This window comes from Myotis daubentonii, chromosome 9 (genome assembly GCF_963259705.1).
Source record: "Myotis daubentonii chromosome 9, mMyoDau2.1, whole genome shotgun sequence".
In the NCBI taxonomy this organism is placed as follows: domain Eukaryota; kingdom Metazoa; phylum Chordata; class Mammalia; order Chiroptera; family Vespertilionidae; genus Myotis; species Myotis daubentonii.
In genome coordinates, this window is record NC_081848.1 from 85,050,066 (window position 1) to 85,067,624 (window position 17,559).

Genomic DNA, 17,559 nt, shown 5'->3' on the forward strand with positions numbered 1-17,559 from the left:
GCGCGGCCCCACCACGTCACCCTGCGCCTCACACTGCCAACAAGCCACCAAGTCCCCCGCGCCAAGGGTGTCAGGCCACTGCCGAAACCTGCCCAGAGACGCCAGGCATGGGCCTTGCTGGCAGCAGGACCCCAGAGCCTGCTGGTGCCGGCAGCTCCGGTCACTGGAATGACAGCGCCCTGGCCAGTCCCAGCACCTGCAGGACAACCGCGCTCCCGGGATCGAACACTGGGGGGCCCTCGGATTGAGGCGCTGGAGGATAGCCGTCCCCTCGTTGGGAGCTGGGCACGGGGCGGGCGCTGCAGGTTAGAGGGAGATAGCTTTGCTGTGTGACTTCTCACCTCATTTCCGGCATCTGCTGCTGGTGTGTAAGAAAGCTCGTGTTAACTGTCCAAGATCGCGGCCTGTGTTAGTTTGGGAGGATGGGGGGGGAGGGGGCGCCAGAAACCGGGGCCGGGCACCCTGCAGTCACTAGGTGGGTTGACCAAGGCAGGACCATGGAGCAGGCAGGAATGGGGGTTATGGGTGGGGCTTGAGCGGGTCAGATGCCCCACAGCTTGAGGCTCCTGAGAGGCCCATCCCCACCGGACCCAGCCCCAGCCCTCACTGCCCATCAGCCCAGGTCGCAGGACGCCACCGAGGCGTTTGGCTGGTGCTGGGCCTGGCAGCTGCTCGCTCCCTGCGGCCCCTTTATTTACAAAGTTGTACAAAGAAACACTTCAGGGCCATGTTCCCAGGACAGGACAGGAACCCTTAACAGGCAGCAAGGAACTGAACTCGCCTTGCTGAGGATACCAGAGCGGGGCAGGGGGGACAGAAATGCAGGGGGATGGAGACACTGGACAGGTCAGGGGGACTCCTCGCGGTTCCTGGGGCCTCTGCACCACTTCCTGGAGCTAATCTAGTGGAGGTTTGAGGGCTTGTCCTCAGACACAAGCCCCCATCTGCTGGCTGGGCAGCTCGCCTGAGCCTGTGTGTCATGGAACCCCACGTGGGTAGGGGGGCCCACAGCCACGGGCTTGCCTAGGCATGGTGCCCCGTGGGGAGTCGGCAGTGACAAACGGGGGGCTGCTGCCCACGCACTTTATTAGATGCACCGGGAGCCTGCCCTGCCCCACATGGAATGTGATGCGGGCTCCGCCCGTCCAAGCACCGGGCACAGGAGGCCCTCCCCACCCAGCCCTGTGTCGGGTCCGGGAAAGCTGCTCTGGAGAATGTGTGGGTGGACATGGAAGGCGCCAGCTGCCCCTCCGGCACGAGGTCGTCTCCCCGGTGGGTGGCATCCTTTGGCAGTGAAGCAGGTGGCAGGCAGGGCAGCCTACGCGCAGTAGGTGTCGGCCTTCACCACCTGGCAGTACATGGTCATAGCGAAAGTCAGGCCCAAGATCTGCGGGGACACAGAGCTGGGCTGAGTGGAGCCAGAGCCACGTCCTGTGTGCGGGCGCCCGGCCCCTCTGAGGATGGCCCCCACCCTTGGCAATTCAGGTCCATCACAACCACCCCCTCAGCCCTGCAGGCGTAGTGGGCACCTCGGGCCTCCTGGGACTCAGCCCAGGCCCGCCTCTCCCTGGCATGGCCAGCGCCCACCTGCCAGGCCCCAGCACCCTGCCCCTTGCCCATTCATCCAACTGTGATCGTCACTTGGCATGTTCATCTGCTCTGGCTTCGACCCAGGAACGGTGGCTGCCCTGATGACCGAGGTTACTGACACGGCTTAGCCCCCAGGATGCAGACACTCAGGATTCCATGGGGCCAGGGGTAGGGCCGCAGGGCCCCAGCTGGACCTGCCGTCAGGGCCTGGGCGGCCCACCCTCCCTCTACTCTGGGCAGCCCTGTGAGCACCAGGGGCTGCAGGAACAGGGCTGGGAGTGCCCAGGGTCCTCACACAGGCATCCAGGCTGCACCTCCTCCACGTCGCTCATGGAGGCTCCCTGTCCACCCGCACGGACCACCTCCTCCTGGGGGCGGGGCTCCACGGGGGCGGGGCATCTGCGGCTTTGTTCCCTGGGGCGCCCTCCGTACCTGCACCAGCGCCGTGCACAGCCCGAAGACGCCCACGGCCAGCAGGTTCTCCTGGAGCCACATCTTCACCGTCTCGTAGCACGGCTGGAGAAAGGGGGGGTGTCACCGGGCGCACTGCTGTGAGGCTGGCCCTCTACCCCCAGGTCCTGGGGCCAAACCAGCAGACAGACGGGACGGGCGCCGGCTCACCGCCTTCCACCAGGTGCCAGGGGCATGCAGCCCGCAGCTCTCACTGAACTCCAGGCAGCAGGAGTCGGGCACGCGCGTGGCATTGTACACCTCGAACCAGTCCGTGTAGTTGGAGACGCCACAGCAGCGGAACTGCGGGAGGCACCGGGCGGTATCTCGCTGAGGGGCCCACGCCACACATCCCGCCCACAGGTCCAGCCACGCCCCACCCGCCACGCTCCTGCCCCACAGCCGGCCCCTTACGTCGGTCTGGATGATGCTCCAGGCGTTGGTGAGCCCCACGTTGCCCGGGGTGCCGTACAGGTGCAGGCCCTTCTTCAGGTCGTGCTGCGCGTACCTGTCAATCTGCAGGGGCAGGGTCAGCGGGGCCTCCTGTGCAGACCCGCAACGCCTGCCCTGGGCCCCTCCCTGGAGTCACCTCCCCCCAGAAGTCCCCGCAGCGCACAGGCCTTTGTTCTGCCGTGTCCGGCCCCTGGGTGCTGAGCACTGGATTAGAGGCAGACACAGCAGCCCGAGCTCAGCTGGACGTACAGACAGACAGGTACACAGTCTCCGAGCTGGGTGTGCCCACCGGTCAGCAACACAACCATGCCATCGGCTGAGGGGCCTTGAGGCTCCAGCACCCCCGAGCAAGGAGCAAACCAGACTCCGTCCCTAAGACCCTCCAGGAAAGGAGGGAGTCTGTGGTGCCAGGAAAAAGGAAGTGGTCCCCAAAGAGCGCGGGGCCAGGCCCAGGCGGCGGGAGCCAGCTGAGCGCCCACACACAGGAGGGCAGATGAGCAGGAAGTCAGTCCCGGGCCACCACCCGGGAACAAACACTTGTTAGTGAGCCCGGACTGACATAAACAGACGACTAAGGGAACAAGTGGGAGATCAACTACCCACAGTGAGCTGGGCGTCAGACGAGGGGCCGCTGAGGCCAGCCGCTGGCCGGCACACTAGCCTGCGGCCCCTCGCCGACAGAGCTCCCAGGAGCTGGTGGCCGAGGGGCTGACCTTGTCAGTGTAGGCGAAGAAGAGGACGGTGACGGTGACCTCCAGCAGGAACACCAGCAGCAGCAACACGAAGAACTGCAGGGGGTGGGGGGACACAGGCTCAGCACCCCGGCCCTCGGGCCCAGCCACCCAGGCCCTGGAGCTGGCACTGTCCTGGGCGGCCACGCCCTCCGAGTTATCTGCGGCCATGGTCATGGTCATCCCGCCTCTAAGTCCACTTCCAAGGCCACGGCCAGCCCGGGAGCATCTCAACAAAGCGCCCCAGGACGGGGGAGGGGAGGGGAACAGGAGCTGGGAGGGGTCCCGAGGGGGCGGTCTCGGGAAACAGGCCTGTCACGCAGTGTGTGACGGTGGGCATGTGTCCTGACTCAGGAGGCCCCTGTCTCAGAGCAGCCCACAGCCCTAGAGGTGGAGCCGTGAGTGGGAGCCTGTGCCCCCGCCCCATCCCCGCACAGGCCCCGCCCCCTACACAGGCCCCGCCCCACGCCTGCACAGGCCCCGCCCCATCTCCGCACAGGCCCCGCCCCGCGCCCGCACTGGCCCCGCCCCACACTCACGGTGAGCAGGAGGCACTTGTTCTCCTTGATGGCCCCAATGCAGCCCACGAAGCCGATGGCCATGATGAAGGTGCCGGTGACGATGAGCAGGTTGGCGGCCGACAGGGACGGGAAGGAGGAGGACAGGGTGGCAAAGTTCCCCTGCGTGGCGGCCAGCCAGATGCCCACCCCCAGGATGCCGCATCCTCCCAGCTGGGGCAGGGGAGAGAGATGGTGAGGCAGCAGCCAGGGGCGTCCCGGCAAGCCCGCGTGCACCTCCAGGGCACCCTCCCGGTCTTGTCCCGACACCCCGATCCACGGCCACCGTGACGGACAGCAGGGCCCCACACCGAGGGCTTGGTCACACTGTGGTTGGTGGGAGGCGCTGGTCTGCAGACACTCGCTTTCATGAATGGGGCGCCTGTTGAGGCAGCCTGGGCAGGGGGCCCCAGAGCACCCCCCAACCCACCTTCCAAGAAGCATCCCCCCGCCGCCGCCCCCAGAACACAGCCTGCACCTGACCCATCCACACCGGGTCCAGCCCAGGGAGCCCCACCTTAGAGGCCCCAGCAGAACCCTACAAGCTCGCTCTTCCTAAAACCCGGCTTCCTCCTGGTGGGTGGCCCGAAGACCAAACACCAGACCCCGGGTGGGCCGCCCAAAGCACCCACAGGTCCCCCAAGGGTGCAGGCAGGCTTGAAGCAGAGCCTGCTCCCCGCCTCGCTGCCTCCCCTCAACCACGACAGCTCTTACCGGATTTCATAATTGCTCATTATTACAAAAATCAATTAAAATCAGAGGAAGAAGGGGGAGAGGTGAGGCGGTGATGAACCGGAGAGGGCTCTCGGCCTCGCCTGGTGGTGGGGCGCCCAGGGCTGGCCGAGGGGGCTAGGGCTCCGGCTCCCTCCCTCAGACAGTGAGGCCTTGGGCTCTGGGTCGGCTCAGGATGAAACGGAGGATGTGTTCCGGGGTGCAGGCAGCCCCACAAACACTGGCCTGCACTTGGGGACTGACGGCTGATGGCTCTGGGGAAGGCCAGGCAGCCCTGGGGGCCCTGCCCCATTCTAGGACTGGACAGTCGTGGGACCTGCACCCCCACCAGGGCCCAGGAGCGTCCTACCCGTCTGGCCTCGGCCCCCCTGGGCTCGGCCGCAGGGCAGCCCCGGGCACAACTACACCTCTGAGTGCTCACCCTGCCCACCCAGGACAGCTGGGCCACCGACTCCAGGGACACTGTTACTTGCCCAGGCCACCAAGAGCCCGCATCACCCACAAAAGCTTCCCGAGCTCTACAGCCAGACTCGTACCCATTTCCCAGGCAAGTGAACCGAGGCTGGGAGATGAGCACCCACCCACTCCCTAGGCCCAAGGACCCCCCAGCTCAGGCAGGCCCTGTGGGCTCAGCCCCGCCCCCAGTCAGCCTGGCTGCAGGGCTGGGCGTGGGGGTGGCAGCTGCAGCTGGTCGCCATCGCTGTCTCCATCACTCACTTGGGAGCACATGGTGCATTAAGCCTGCCGGCTGGCAGGAGACCACAATCACCGGGGGGCGGGGTGAGCTCAGCCCAGGCCTCCTATGGCAGTGACAGCGAACCTATGACACACGTGTCAGAGGTGACACGCGAACTCATTTTTTTTGTTGATTTTTCTTTGTTAAATGGCATTTAAATATATAAAATAAATATCAAAAATATAAATCTTGGTTTTACTATGGTTGCAAATATCAAAAAATTTCTATATGTGACACGGCACCAGAGTGAAGTTAGGGCTTTTCAAAATGCTGACACGCCGAGCTCAAAAGGTTCGCCATCACTGCCCTATGGCATCTGGGGTCCCTCTGGGCAGCGCCTGGCTGCGGTGGGGGCTGCAGAGGCGACAGGAGAACCAACCAGGGGCAGGAAGTGCCAGGGCCCCGTGCTTCTAGGTTCCGGGTTGGGGGACCCTGGTGCAGAGGCTGAGCAGCCCCAGCACTGACCCACCGGCCTTGGGGGTTCCCAGAAGGGCCACCCTGTGTGACAGCGCCTCCGCCGTGGCTGGGATCAGAGCCTGCGAGGCGTTAGCAGGGCGTCCCGCTCAGCGTGTCCCGCTCAGGGGAAACGGGGCTGTGACCCGGCTACAGGGGCGGGAGGAGGGGGGGGCCCTCTCACTGGACACACCACCTGGTGTCTGCCCCCCACACACACTCAGCAGCTGGTTCCTCATACACACACCCTCCCCTGGACCATCCTCACCTCAGAGCCAGGCGTGGGCACAGCCCAGGGGGCAGGGTGTGCTGACTGTAGGGAGGTGTGTGTGCCCCCACGTGTAGGTGGGCTAGAGGCAGGCCCCCCCACCCACAGGGGTGGGGTGGGGGCTGTCCATGGTGCTGACTGCAGGCGAGGCCTCGGAGAGGGAGCAGGACTGGGCACCAGCGCCCCTGGGCACCCTGAGCCTGTCTTCGGGAGACGCCACTGGAGGCCTCATGGGGCACAAGGGAGGCAGGGGTGAGCACTGACTCATTTCCTTCTCCCACCCGCCTGCCTGGCCGTGCCCCAACTTGTCCCCATGCCCGTCGGGACATCAAGCACCCGTCCCCATGGCCTCTGGGTCTCGTGGGATCTCCAAGGACCCCGGTGGGGGAGGGGGAAGGCTGTGGCTGGGGCCACCCACTGGGGCACTGTGAGCAGGAATAAGGCCACGCAGGCCCACACTGGGGCAGGGGGGGACCTGGGCAGGGAGGGGGCCGCCACTCTGGGGAGGAAATTGTCAGCCAGGCCACTGGATGGAGGACAGTGACCCGCTGGACTTGCTGGCCCCTGGCCCCTCACCAGTTCACAGCTCTGGCATCAGAGGGTCACAATTCGGGGCTGGGCCTCAGGCGGAGCCACGGTGGGTGAGGCGACCTCTTGGGGCAGGTCCCTGACAGAGGGGAGGTGCTGAGCTGCTATTTAAAAGCCAAACTGCTGCTCTCTGCCTTCAAGGGTGGTGGCTGGCGCCTGTCGGCAGGAAGAACGGGACCACACTGCTGGGTGGGGAAGCTGCCGGGGACAAGGAGAGGGACAGCAGGAAGGGGCCGTCCAGGGGCCGGGGGCCCAAGGGGGGGCCACTGCCAGCCCTGGTGGGCGTTTCCTTAAGTAACACCCCACACAATGTCCTGGCCTCCAGCCTGTGTCACCCGCGACGATGCACACACCCTCACACTCAGACATGCCGCCCTGTGCCCCGCGGCCCCCACAGGCGCCCAGGCTCCTCCACATTCAAGCACATTTTCACAGAACAGCCACCCAAAACGCTCCCAGACACGCGCACTAACACTGCATGCCTGTGCTTAATAAAATTACCTGTAATTTTAAAATGTTTCTGCGTTTGCAGCTTTTAAAACATTTTGGCAGGAAAATTACAGCCTCCAAGTGCAGGAGAAAAATGGGCCCCATTACATCCAGACACAGAACATCACTGGCAGGAGGATAAACCGGGCTGGCTCCCCGAGGAGAGCGCCCCCGGCCCTCCCAGGGCAGGCTGGCCAGACGGCAAAGCTGGGGACCCAGGACGCCACCCCAAGCTTACCAGTGTCCACCCTGCACCTCCCCAGCCGCTCGCTGACTGCCTGGGGCACGGCCGGACCCACTCCCCAGCCAGACAGAAACCCAGCTGGACCAGAAGCAGACCCTGACCCACCACAGCCTGGAAGGGGAGGGTCCACCATCAGGGTCCCCACCCAGCCTTGCCCCCCTGAGCCGTCCCTGCCTCTCACGCCCCGAGCACACGCCCTGCCCTCACCTGTCCCTGGCTGCCACCCTCCTTCCTGCTGTGGCTTTCCTGGTCTGCATCTTTTCCAGGTGGCCTCGGGCACGGTTGGTGATGCCATCACCTCCAGGCCCATGGCAGGGTGGGTGCCAGCAGGCCCTGTGCTGACGGCCCTATAGCCACACGGCTCAGGGTGGCAGATGGCCGGGCAGCAGGCCATGTTCTTGGAATGGGGTGGAGGGCTGGGTGCCCACAGGGGCCAAGCCTGTGCCCAGAAGCCCCTCACCTGGCAGCCGGCACAGCCTTGGTATGGGGGCTGGGCACGGTGGAGGGCACCATCTACATGCAGTTCCAGAATGGCAGCCGCTGCCCAGCGGCCGCCAATCGGGTCTGCAGCTGCCCGCGGTGGGTCAGGGGTTCCCCACCTCGGCCGTTACCGGGTGGCGGAGCCTGCCGGCCCTGAGCTGCTGGGGAAGCTCCTGTGGGATTAGCAGGCTACGGCCCCGCCTGGGGACCCCTGCTCTCTGCGGAAGGCCCGCGGGAGGGGCCTCTTCTCCATGCAGGCAGGTGTCCCGGCGGCTGAGGAGGGCAGATGAGGGGAGAAGCAGGGACCTGGCCATGCCCCACACCCACTGCCCCCCCCCTCTCGTCAATCCACAACCCACATGCCCACCCTGGCGACACCTATGGCTGCCAGCTCTGGTCCCCATCTCAGCCATCAGTGCTACCCAGGCCAGTGCCCCCTGCAGCTGTCAGCGTCCCCACCTCTTCCCACGCCTGCTGGGAGCTCCAGCTGCACCGCCTCTCTGCGGGCTCCGGGCCTAGCCCCCCTCTTCCAGGGGCCCTTGGCAGAGAACAAACTCTTAGGGTGACCCTCCAAAAAGCAGGCATCTTGGGCAAGAGCCGCCTTGGGTCACACCCCACATTTGACCCCAGGCTAGCTGCCCTCCCAGTGACCCCTAATGCCCCCCAAAGTGGGAGGGAGAAAAGCCAGGGCCCAGGGTGGAAGGGAGGTGCAGAAAGGTAGACCTGGGTTTCTAGGCATCTGTCCTCATCTGGACCACATGCAAATGAGCATGCAAATGAGCATGCAAATGCAACCTCCTTCTGGTCCACAGCTCCTGCGAGCGAGAGCCACACCCCTCACTCCCAGGTGTGGAAGGAGGGTTGCCCAGGAATTAATGAAGGAACCAGAGTGACCTTGACATCCTCTCTCCAGCAGCCTCCCCCTGCCCGGCCTGTGCGGTCCGAGGCCTGGCCAGGCTGGCTCCGACCTGGGCAGGTGTGACACCTGCCTCCCCACAGCCCCCACCTTCCCTGCAGCGTGGGTCTGGGAGGCAGCTCTGTCCCCATCCTGGGGGAAGGGCCGCCTGACTCGACACAGGCACCTCCCGTCTCAGCAAAGTTATGGAAGCCGCCCCAGCCTGTTGGAGGAAAAGGCAGCAGGCGAAGCGCCCCGCAGACACTCACGGTGGCCCGCCGTCCCCACAGCCCACTCAGTGTCCCCCGGCCAGAGCACCCACAGTGCACACCCCCTCTCTCCCTTCCACAGCGACTCCAGAGACTGGGGTACTTCACCCCTACAGCCCCTCATAAGCCGGGGTCCCTGGGACCTGGTAGGTGGGTCCACTCGATGAGGGGGGGGGGGTTATAAAGAGCTCAGGCTGCGGGGATGGAGGGAAGCACAGAGTGGAGCACCAGCCCAGCACACAGACCAGGACGGACCCCTGGCAGGTGCCGCTCAGTGCCCCGGGCAGCCCGACAGGGCACGCACGTGCGGGACACATCCACCTCGGGAGGAGGACACGGCGCTGCTGCCCAGGGTAGAGGCCGCCTGGACTCCCCTTCCCCCACGCGCACCCGCCCCATTGGCCGGTCCAGCCCTGGCCCCCAGCCAGAGCAGCGTCCCGGGGACCCCGCCCCTGCGACCCGCACGTCCCGCCCCGTTCCGGCCAGAGCCGCGGCTCTCGGTTCTCCCTGGGTCCCTCCAAGAGCGAAGGCGACCCCGGCCCCCGGTCCCCGGTCCCCCCGGCCGCGGCCACTCACCCAGAAGAGCAGGTTGAAGGCGAACATGAGGTACTTGACGCCCTGGAGGCAGCCGCGCGCCATGCCGCAGCGCTGGAGCTCTAGGAGGAAGATGAAGGACAGGTCCAGGTAGAAGACCACGTACTTGGTGCCCTTGGGCGCCGTGCAGCGCGCCTGGGCCGCCGAGGGGCCGGGGCTGCCGTGCAGCCCGAAGGGGCCGCCGCCGTCCCCGCCGTCCGCGCGCCCGTAGAGGCTGCTGTAGCGCCGGAAGGGGCCGCCGCGCGCGAAGCCCGGCTCCTTGCCCTCCGGCGACGGGCTGCGCCGGTACGTGGACTCGTCGGTGCTGGAGCGGCGCATCGCGCCGGGGCCGCCGGCAGGCTCAGCGCCCCGCGCCCGCCGCCGCCGCGCGCCGCATCCCGCCGGCCGCCCGCCCGCTCCCGCCCGCGCGCCCCCGGCCCCGCTCCCCTGCACCCTCCCCGGCCCCCGCGGTAGCAGCCGCGAGAGCGCCCCGCGCAGACCCGGCGGGTCCGGACACCTGCCCGGCCCGCCAGCCGCAGCCCCGCGCCCCAGCCCCGAAGCCCCGCCCCGCGCCCCCCGCCGCCAATCTGCGCCCCGCGCCCCAGCCCCGAAGCCCCGCCCCGCGCCCCCCCGCCGCCAATCTGCGCCCCGCGCCCCAGCCCCGAAGCCCCGCCCCGCGCCCCCCCCAAGCCAATCTCCGCCCCGCGCCGACCCTCCCCTCCCGGCCCTGCCGCCGGGCAAATCCGACCGCTCGCCCCGCGCCGGCCAATCCCGGCCTCGGGCGACGCCCCCGCCCCGCCCCGCGCCCCTCACGCTCCCGGCCTGGCTCCCCAGGGAGGAGGTGCTGGCGGAGGGCTGGGCCGAGCGGGGGGCTCGTCCCCGCAGCGCTCAGCCCCAGGAAGGGCGCCCGGCCTTTCGCGGAGCAGCTCTATGCAAACCCAGGTGGCCCCCTGCTGTCCGGTGGGCCCGGGGCGGCTCCGGACCAGAGCGAGGTAACACGTAGCGCCAGGGAGTGTAGCCCAACACGTCTTGGGGTTCCCACTCTCGAGCAGCCTCCTTTACTCACCCCCCCTACACCGCCCCCCCCCCCGGGCTGGGCGAGGGCCCCGCTGGGACCCCAAAGCTCCTGCAGCTCACAGCTTGAGTGGGGAGGGCTGGGGAGGCAGGGGTCGGCCTGGGGGACCCAACGCGGGGGACAGTGCTTGGGGAGGCTGGGGGGAGGCAGAGCTTTGATTTAAAAGCCAACCCCTGAGGCGTCAGGGTGAGAGAGGGCAGGCGGGGAGGGTGTCCTGGGTGCGGGGAGGGCAGGTGGGCTCTGCAAGGCAGGTCTGGGAAGTTTCAGACTGAAAGAGAGGGCTGGGGGGCCCTGGCTGTGTGCTCAATGGTTAGAGCGTCAGCCCATGGTCACCGTGCAATTCCCAGTCGGGGCATGTACCTCGGTTGCAGGTTCAATCCCCCGCTGGGTTGGGGCACATGTGGGAGGCAACCGATGTGTCCCACATCGATGTTTCTCTCTCTCCACACCCCCCCTTTCACTCTCTCTGAAAATCAGTGGAAAACCATCCTCCAGTGAGGATTAACAAATAAAGTGAAAAATAAATAAAAAGCGCCCGGCCCACCTGGCTGTGGTTGAGCATCGACCTGTGAACCAGCAGATACCGATTCCATTCCCGGTCAAGGGCACAGGCCCAGGCTGTGGACTCCATCCCCAGTGTGGGGGCAGGAGACAGCAGGTCCATGATTCTCTCTCATCACTGATGTTTCCATCTCTCTCTCCCCCTCCCTTCCTCTCTGAGATCAATAAAAAGAAAGGGGGGGGGGGCCTGAGCGCCAGGGCTCCGGGTGATGACTGGGGACCCAAAGTCAGGCCCATGGACGTGGGGCAGCCCCACCCCCAGCACCCTGCTCCTCCCCAGCCAGGGTGGCTGGCAGCCCCTCCCAGGCCTGCCTCTGCGGCAGGGACAGCTGGCCACACGGAGCCCTCACTGGTTTGAAGCTCCACTGCCTCCTCTGTGAACCAAGGGCCCCAACTTTCCTTTGGGCCAGCCCAGGCTGGAAGTCCGAGCCCGGGACTGTCCCCGCACACTCGGACCGGACCCGAGCCAGGGTCCCAGGCACCCAGTGACCCTCACCCCAGAACATGCACCTACACCCCTTGTACGGAAGATGCTGGGCCAGAGGTGGGTGGGGACGGGGGCCCGGCTCCCAGGCAGGGCCTCCGAGGACCAGGGCTGGGCGGTGCAGTGATGGGCAGGGCTCCCACGGGCTCCCCTCCACGGCTTCATCACGCTGGGGCTCAGGCGGGGAGAGGGCGGTGGGGGGTCGGCTTGGGTCTCCACATTGGGCCCAGCACCCCGATGCCCTCAGTTCCATCTCCTCAGCCAGTGCTGTTCCAGCGTCCCCCAAAAGTCCTGCCACCCCCACTCCCACCTACCAAACCCTGTGCCCATCACCCCAGGTGAGCAGGTGAGTCTGAGATGAACTGTAAGACCCAGCCCAGCACCAGAGTCCGTTGGGGTGTGGACACAGGTGGGGGGCTTCCTTGGTGATCCTGTCCCCAAAGCCCAGCCCCTCCCCCACCACAGCCCCTTCCCCACCGCAGCTCAGCAGGGAGGGCTCCAGCAGAGCACACTGGGGGGGCAGCATGGGCTGGCACAGCCCCAGGCCCAGGCCCAGGCCCGGGCGAAGCCAGGAGGCAGCCAGACCTGTCCCCACTGCCCAGCCGGCGGCGGCGACGTACCTGGGCTTGCCACGGGGAGTCAGGCAGGGGTGTGCGGTGGCCCTGGGGCCGGGCGGGGCGGGCGCGCGGTCAGCAGGCCCAAGGCAGGCGGGCGGGAGCTCTGCAGGAAGACGGGCAGGATGAGGCCGCACCCCGTGCGAGTCACTGGGTGTCAGGGTCCACTCCCCCGCTGGGTTGGGGCACATGTGGGAGGCAACCGGTCGATGTGTCCCACATCCATGTTTCTCTCTCTCTACCCCCCCCCCCCCCGCTTTCACTCTCGCTAAAAATCAGTGCAAAACCATCCTCCAGTGAGGATCAACAAATAAAGTGAAAAATAAACACAAAGCGCCGGCCCACCTGGCTGTGGTTGAGCATCGACCTGTGAACCAGCAGATACCGATTCCATTCCCGGTCAAGGGCACAGGCCCAGGTTTCGGGCTCCATCCCCAGAGACCAGGCAGCCCCCAGGAATGCGGGGCAGCCCTCCCCTGGGGATTAGGTCCCTCTGGGGGGGGGGGGCAGCAGGGAGCAGCTGGGGGGCGGGGCATGGGGGCAACACTGACCAGCGGCCCCAAACAGGGGAGCTGCATCCCCAACCTCTGGTCACTGGGCCTCTGAACGCCCAGGCAGGGAGGCAGGTTTGCACACGCAGCGACAGGCAGTGCGCGTGCAGGGACACACGGGCAGAGCACACGTGTGCTCAGATGCCTGGACTCACACAGACTTGGCTGCTAGCCAGCCATGCGTCACCCACCGAGGTCCTAAAGCCCTGAGACCAGGCTGTGTCCCCCTCCCCCAGGTGCCCTGCACCCCACCCCTCCTGGGCTGCAACCTCCTGCTCCCCCCAGAGCCATGGCGATGACTGCCCAGGCCCTGCCTCTGCCCTCAGCACTTCCAGGGGCCTGTCCTCCCCACCAGCCAGGAGTGCGGGGAGAGGGCGTCCCAGCCACGCCTCCACCCTCCCCTCAGACCAGGGGCCGGTCAGCTGGGGGCTGGGGCAGGTGGTCTTCCCAGCAGCCCAAGGGCACAGGGATGGGAAGGCTGGAAAAGCCCCCTGGCAGGTGCCCACTGGTCCGGTCACATCTGGGGTGGACAGACCTCTGCAAGGGTCAGCCCCGACTCCTTCCTGTGAGCAACCTGAGGCCCACCCCCAACCGCAGGGGGAGGACCCTGGACACCCATCCGCGCCCCCCCCACCCCCCACCCCCCCGCCAACGCTGTGCCTGGGGCTGACCTGCCTGCGGAGGGGTTGCAGGCCCAGGAAAGCATCAAGGCAACGGGCCCCACCCTCCCCACTTTCTTTGACCAAAGCCCACAGCAGCATCCAGAAGTTGACACCACGTGCCACACCTCCCACCAGCACAGGCCCCAGCTGGGCCTGCGTGTCCCCCACCCCAGACCTGGGCAGGCCCTAAAGGGTGGCCCCTCCGCACCCTCACGGCCCCACCACCCTCCTAGGCCCACATCTCGGGACGGAGGCCAACACCAGGATGGAGGACCCCCAGCCCCAACCCTGGGCAGCCCCTTAACCCCCTGTAAGTGGCCCCCACCCTCCCAGCCCAGACACAACCCTGCCATCAGGCATGGGTGCTGCTCCCTCCCTCCCCCAGGCCCTGCCTCCTCCTCCAGGAAGCCGCCCTGACCCACTCCCAACTCCGGGCCTCCTTGGAGTGCAGGGCCAACAGGTCTGTGTCCCCAGAGCAGCACACACAGCAGGCAACAGGCACAGGCTGAGTGAGGCCCTGCCAGCTTGGGCTGGGCCCCACTGTGGGGGCTAGGTAGGGCCCAGGCAGCGTGAGCTACTCAGAGGCCATGGGCACCTACCTGGCTAGACCAAGGCTCACTGACAAAGGACCTGTCCAGGAAACAGCGCGCCCACCTCGGACTTGGAGGCCTGGGGTGGAGGGACAGTCAGGCGATTGACTGCGTGGCCCCCCTGAGCCCAGCAGTGGCGGGGCGGCCGTGCACAGCCAGCCAGGGCAGCTCAGCTCCGGGTGGAGGGCAGCGGCAGCGGCAGTTCTGAGGCGGCTTTGAGGAGCTGGGAGGCCCGGCCAACACAAACAGGCCTGCGGTGTCCCCTTCCTGCTGCCGCTGCAGCCCGAGGGCCCAGCGCCCACCCAGCCCCAACTGGGGGAGGGGCCTGCAGACACCAGGCTGGCACCCCCTGTGCACACAGGCCCCAGGCCCCCGGGCTCAGGGGCTGGGAGACACCTGCTCCAAGGGGGGGTCCCGCTGGATGGGGCCACCAAGGGCCTCTGTTCTCCTCCAAGGCCCACCCAGGCCAAGCCGAGCTCAGGGCCTGCCCACAGCTCCTCCTCCTCCCCCTCAGGTATTCCTCGGCTGGAGGCCACCTGGCGCTAGAGGTGGAGGGGGACACAATGAGGACCCTGGAGAGCGGGGTGCCTGCCCATCGACCAAGGCCCTGGGAGCACCCGGCGTCAGGTGCCCAGTGTATGCCCACCCCACCTCAGTGAAGGCCTGTGCCACCGGGCTGGGCTGGCAGTGCCGTTCTCAAATGCCATGAGCCCAGGAGTGCCCAGTAGGTCATTAGGTTAGGGCCACGCCAGGCCCAAGCACACCTGCAGCACCGCCTACCACTCAGGACACCCCAGCCCCAGGGCCCGGGGTTAATGCGGGGCCGTAGGGGGGCGACCGGCTGACTCTGGGGAGGAGTCCAAGCCGGAATGTTCATGGCCCCGCCCCGCCCGCGCATCCGGGGTGAGCACACAGGACCCACAGCGCGGAGCCACTGGCCAAGCCTGGGCCACCTCTGCACAGCCTGGCTCAGGACCCTCCAGCCCCACAGCTGCTGGTTCCCCAAGGGGAAACTGAGGCTGTGGCCCAGGGCCAGTGGGCGGGGCCTGTTACCAGGACAACGCTCAAGGCCAAGTCTCAGCAGCTAAAACTTCAATCTTGGATTTCCCCTTCTCCCCTGCCTGCCCTCAAGTGACCCTCTGGCAGGAAGCAGAGCGAGCTCATGAGTTCCAAACCACATGTGAGCACAGCCCCCCCTCCCGCCCCCCACTCCTGGGACAGGACACCCGTTCTTGGAACCTGCACCTCACCCTCTGGTCCTCCCCAGAAGCCCGGGCCATGCCTGTGCTGACACTCCACAGAGGGGTCAGCAAGGGCCGCAGTACCCGGCAGGCGGGCAGAGTCCCCCCGACCCCCACCAGTGCCCGGGCCCCCATGGCTCCCTCCTGCAGAGAGCCTGGCTCTCTCCTCAACTTGCTCCCCCAGTACACGCTCACCCGCAAACACACACACACAGCCACTCAGGGCCCGGGGGGGCGGGGCGGGCAGGGCTGACCTCTGAGGCTCCCCGGGCTCCTGTGGTCCAGCCTGGGCGGAGTTGAGCTGGGAGGACTCAGAGCCCCAAGTGCCCCAAGGGGCCTCTGCGCACCCGTGCTGGGGCCCTGCGCACGGGCTGGGACGGGCAGCCACCCTGCTCCCCATGGCCTCTGCTGGGAAATCGGGGCGCTGCAGGGAGGAAGCTTGGGAAGAGGATGCTGCCACCGCCCCCAAATCTACATCCGGCGCTCAGAATCCCAGGAATGTCCCCTTGGCTCAGTGCGGATCAGGGCGGGAACTCCTCCCCTCACTCCCCGTAAACAAAGGCTCCCTCCGGGGAGCACTGGTGGGCAGGCCTGGCCCCTCCTCCAGGAGGCCTTCTGCCCCCACCCCGGCCCGAAGGTCCACCCGCGGACACCCCCTGCCCTCCTGGGCTCGCTCTCACCTCCACCACCTCCCGGCCTCTGTGGCTGAGCCTGGGTCTGACCCCCAGGCCACGGTGACTCAAGGCCCTGAGCCTGCCCATCTGGCCAGGGACAGGATGTGCGTCCAGTCAGTGGGAGGGGGGTTGAGGGGTGTCAGGGAAGGGAAGTTGCTTTGGCTCGTGGCTCTGCACGTGGCAGGGTGGGGGATGGCAAATGCCATTGGGGACGCGGTCCAGGGTCCAGGGCAAAGGTGGAGGCGCACACTCCAGGCGGCCAGCAGCTCTGGCCAGCTCTACCCAGGACCCAGAGGACCCTCCGTCTCCCTGCCCCACAACAGGTCTGAGAGGACAATTAGCTGATGCCTGGGACCCAACAGAGATGCAGATGTCTGTGCCAGGCCAGCGAGCCTGCCTGGAGCCTGCACACACCCTAAGTCACTTGGCGACACAACCAGCCCCGCAGCCCAATGCTCACCTCCCGCAGGGAGCCTTCCCTGCACAAAGCCTACCCCCAGCCCTGGCCCCGGATCTCGGGGCTCACCCCACCCCATTTCCAGACACACAGCCTCTCCTTCCTGTAAACCCTCCGTGGCTCCTGCCCCATCACCTCCGGCTCCACCACCTACCCTGGCCCTGGCCCAAGCCTGTCTCCTGGAGCTGCCCTGCACGTAACCTCCAGGCCTCTGCCCAGGGGCGCCCTGTGCCAGCCTCTGTCCGCGTTCACACACTCCGGCTCGCCCCTAGCGAAACCCGGGTTCGTCAAGGTTCAATTCAAAGGGCGCCTCTTCCGCGACGCCCTCCCCGACCATCCTCTCCGCCCCGCTCCCGTCCTCACACGCGAGGTCCGACGCCCTCAGACGCGGGACCCAGCACAGCCTGTCCCGGGGCGGGTGCAGACCCATCCCGGCCCCTCTCCCGCAGCCCCTTCCCGGGAAGAAGGGAGGAGGGGCGCGGGCCAAGCGATGGACCCGGCGCAGGCGGGGAGGAGCCGCGACCGAGCGCGCACGGACCGATCGGCCCCCCCGCGCCCTCCTCCCCCGTCGGCTCCTGGTAACTACCTGGCCAGGGCCGGTATCGTGCGGAGGAGCGGCCCGGGCGGCACCCCGAGGAGACCCCAGAACTCAGCCACAGAGACCCCCAGGCATCGGGCAGGGGTTCCGGGCAGGGGACCCCTTTCGGGGCCGGGCCAGGAGGGGCGGCGGGAAGACCCGCCCGTGGCCGCGCCCAGACCCTCCGCCCCCGCCGCGGGGTCTCCCCGCCACTTGTTGCTGCGGCTCGGCTCGGGGCTAAGCGCTCGGGCTCGGAGGCCACACCGGTTCTCTCTGGCCCGGGCCTGGGTCTGGTCCCGGCTGCGGCGCCGCGGGCGGCGGGACTCCGGCCGCATCCCCACGGACGGACGCTGTACCTGCGCGCGCCGTCCGCCCGCCGCGCCGCTCTCAGTCGTGCGAACACGAGAAACGCGAACCGCGCCGCCGAGCCCTTACGGCCGCGCTCGGACGCCGTAGTCCGGGACGTACCAAAACTACAGGCGGGGGGCGCCCTCCGCTCCTGCCCTGGCCGCGGGCCCTGGGACCACCGCGCGCGCGTAAAAGAAACTTGTGGCACCCTTAGTGA

At 67.4% G+C, this 17,559-nt stretch overlaps 1 protein-coding gene across 4 annotated transcripts; it reads right to left on the bottom strand.

Annotated features, from left to right (window-relative positions):
- Nucleotides 1-650: 650 nt before the first annotated feature.
- TSPAN4 (tetraspanin 4) lies at nucleotides 651-17,472 on the bottom strand. Of its 4 annotated transcripts, none has more exons than XM_059710547.1 (9): nucleotides 17,351-17,472; nucleotides 12,249-12,348; nucleotides 9,512-9,591; nucleotides 3,764-3,955; nucleotides 3,207-3,281; nucleotides 2,455-2,556; nucleotides 2,212-2,343; nucleotides 2,023-2,106; nucleotides 651-1,387 (listed from the first exon to the last, which is right to left on the bottom strand). In XM_059710547.1, exons 3-9 carry the CDS (start codon nucleotides 9,572-9,574, stop codon nucleotides 1,319-1,321), a joined length of 717 nt encoding a protein of 238 aa, XP_059566530.1. In that variant the 5' UTR covers nucleotides 9,575-9,591; nucleotides 12,249-12,348; nucleotides 17,351-17,472; the 3' UTR covers nucleotides 651-1,318. The 4 variants fall into 4 exon arrangements, with proteins under 4 accessions (XP_059566530.1, XP_059566529.1, XP_059566531.1 ...); XM_059710546.1 differs by lacking the exon at nucleotides 17,351-17,472 and adding an exon at nucleotides 17,004-17,330; XM_059710548.1 differs by lacking the exon at nucleotides 17,351-17,472 and adding an exon at nucleotides 16,572-16,722.
- Between the last annotated feature and the right edge of the window lie 87 nt (nucleotides 17,473-17,559).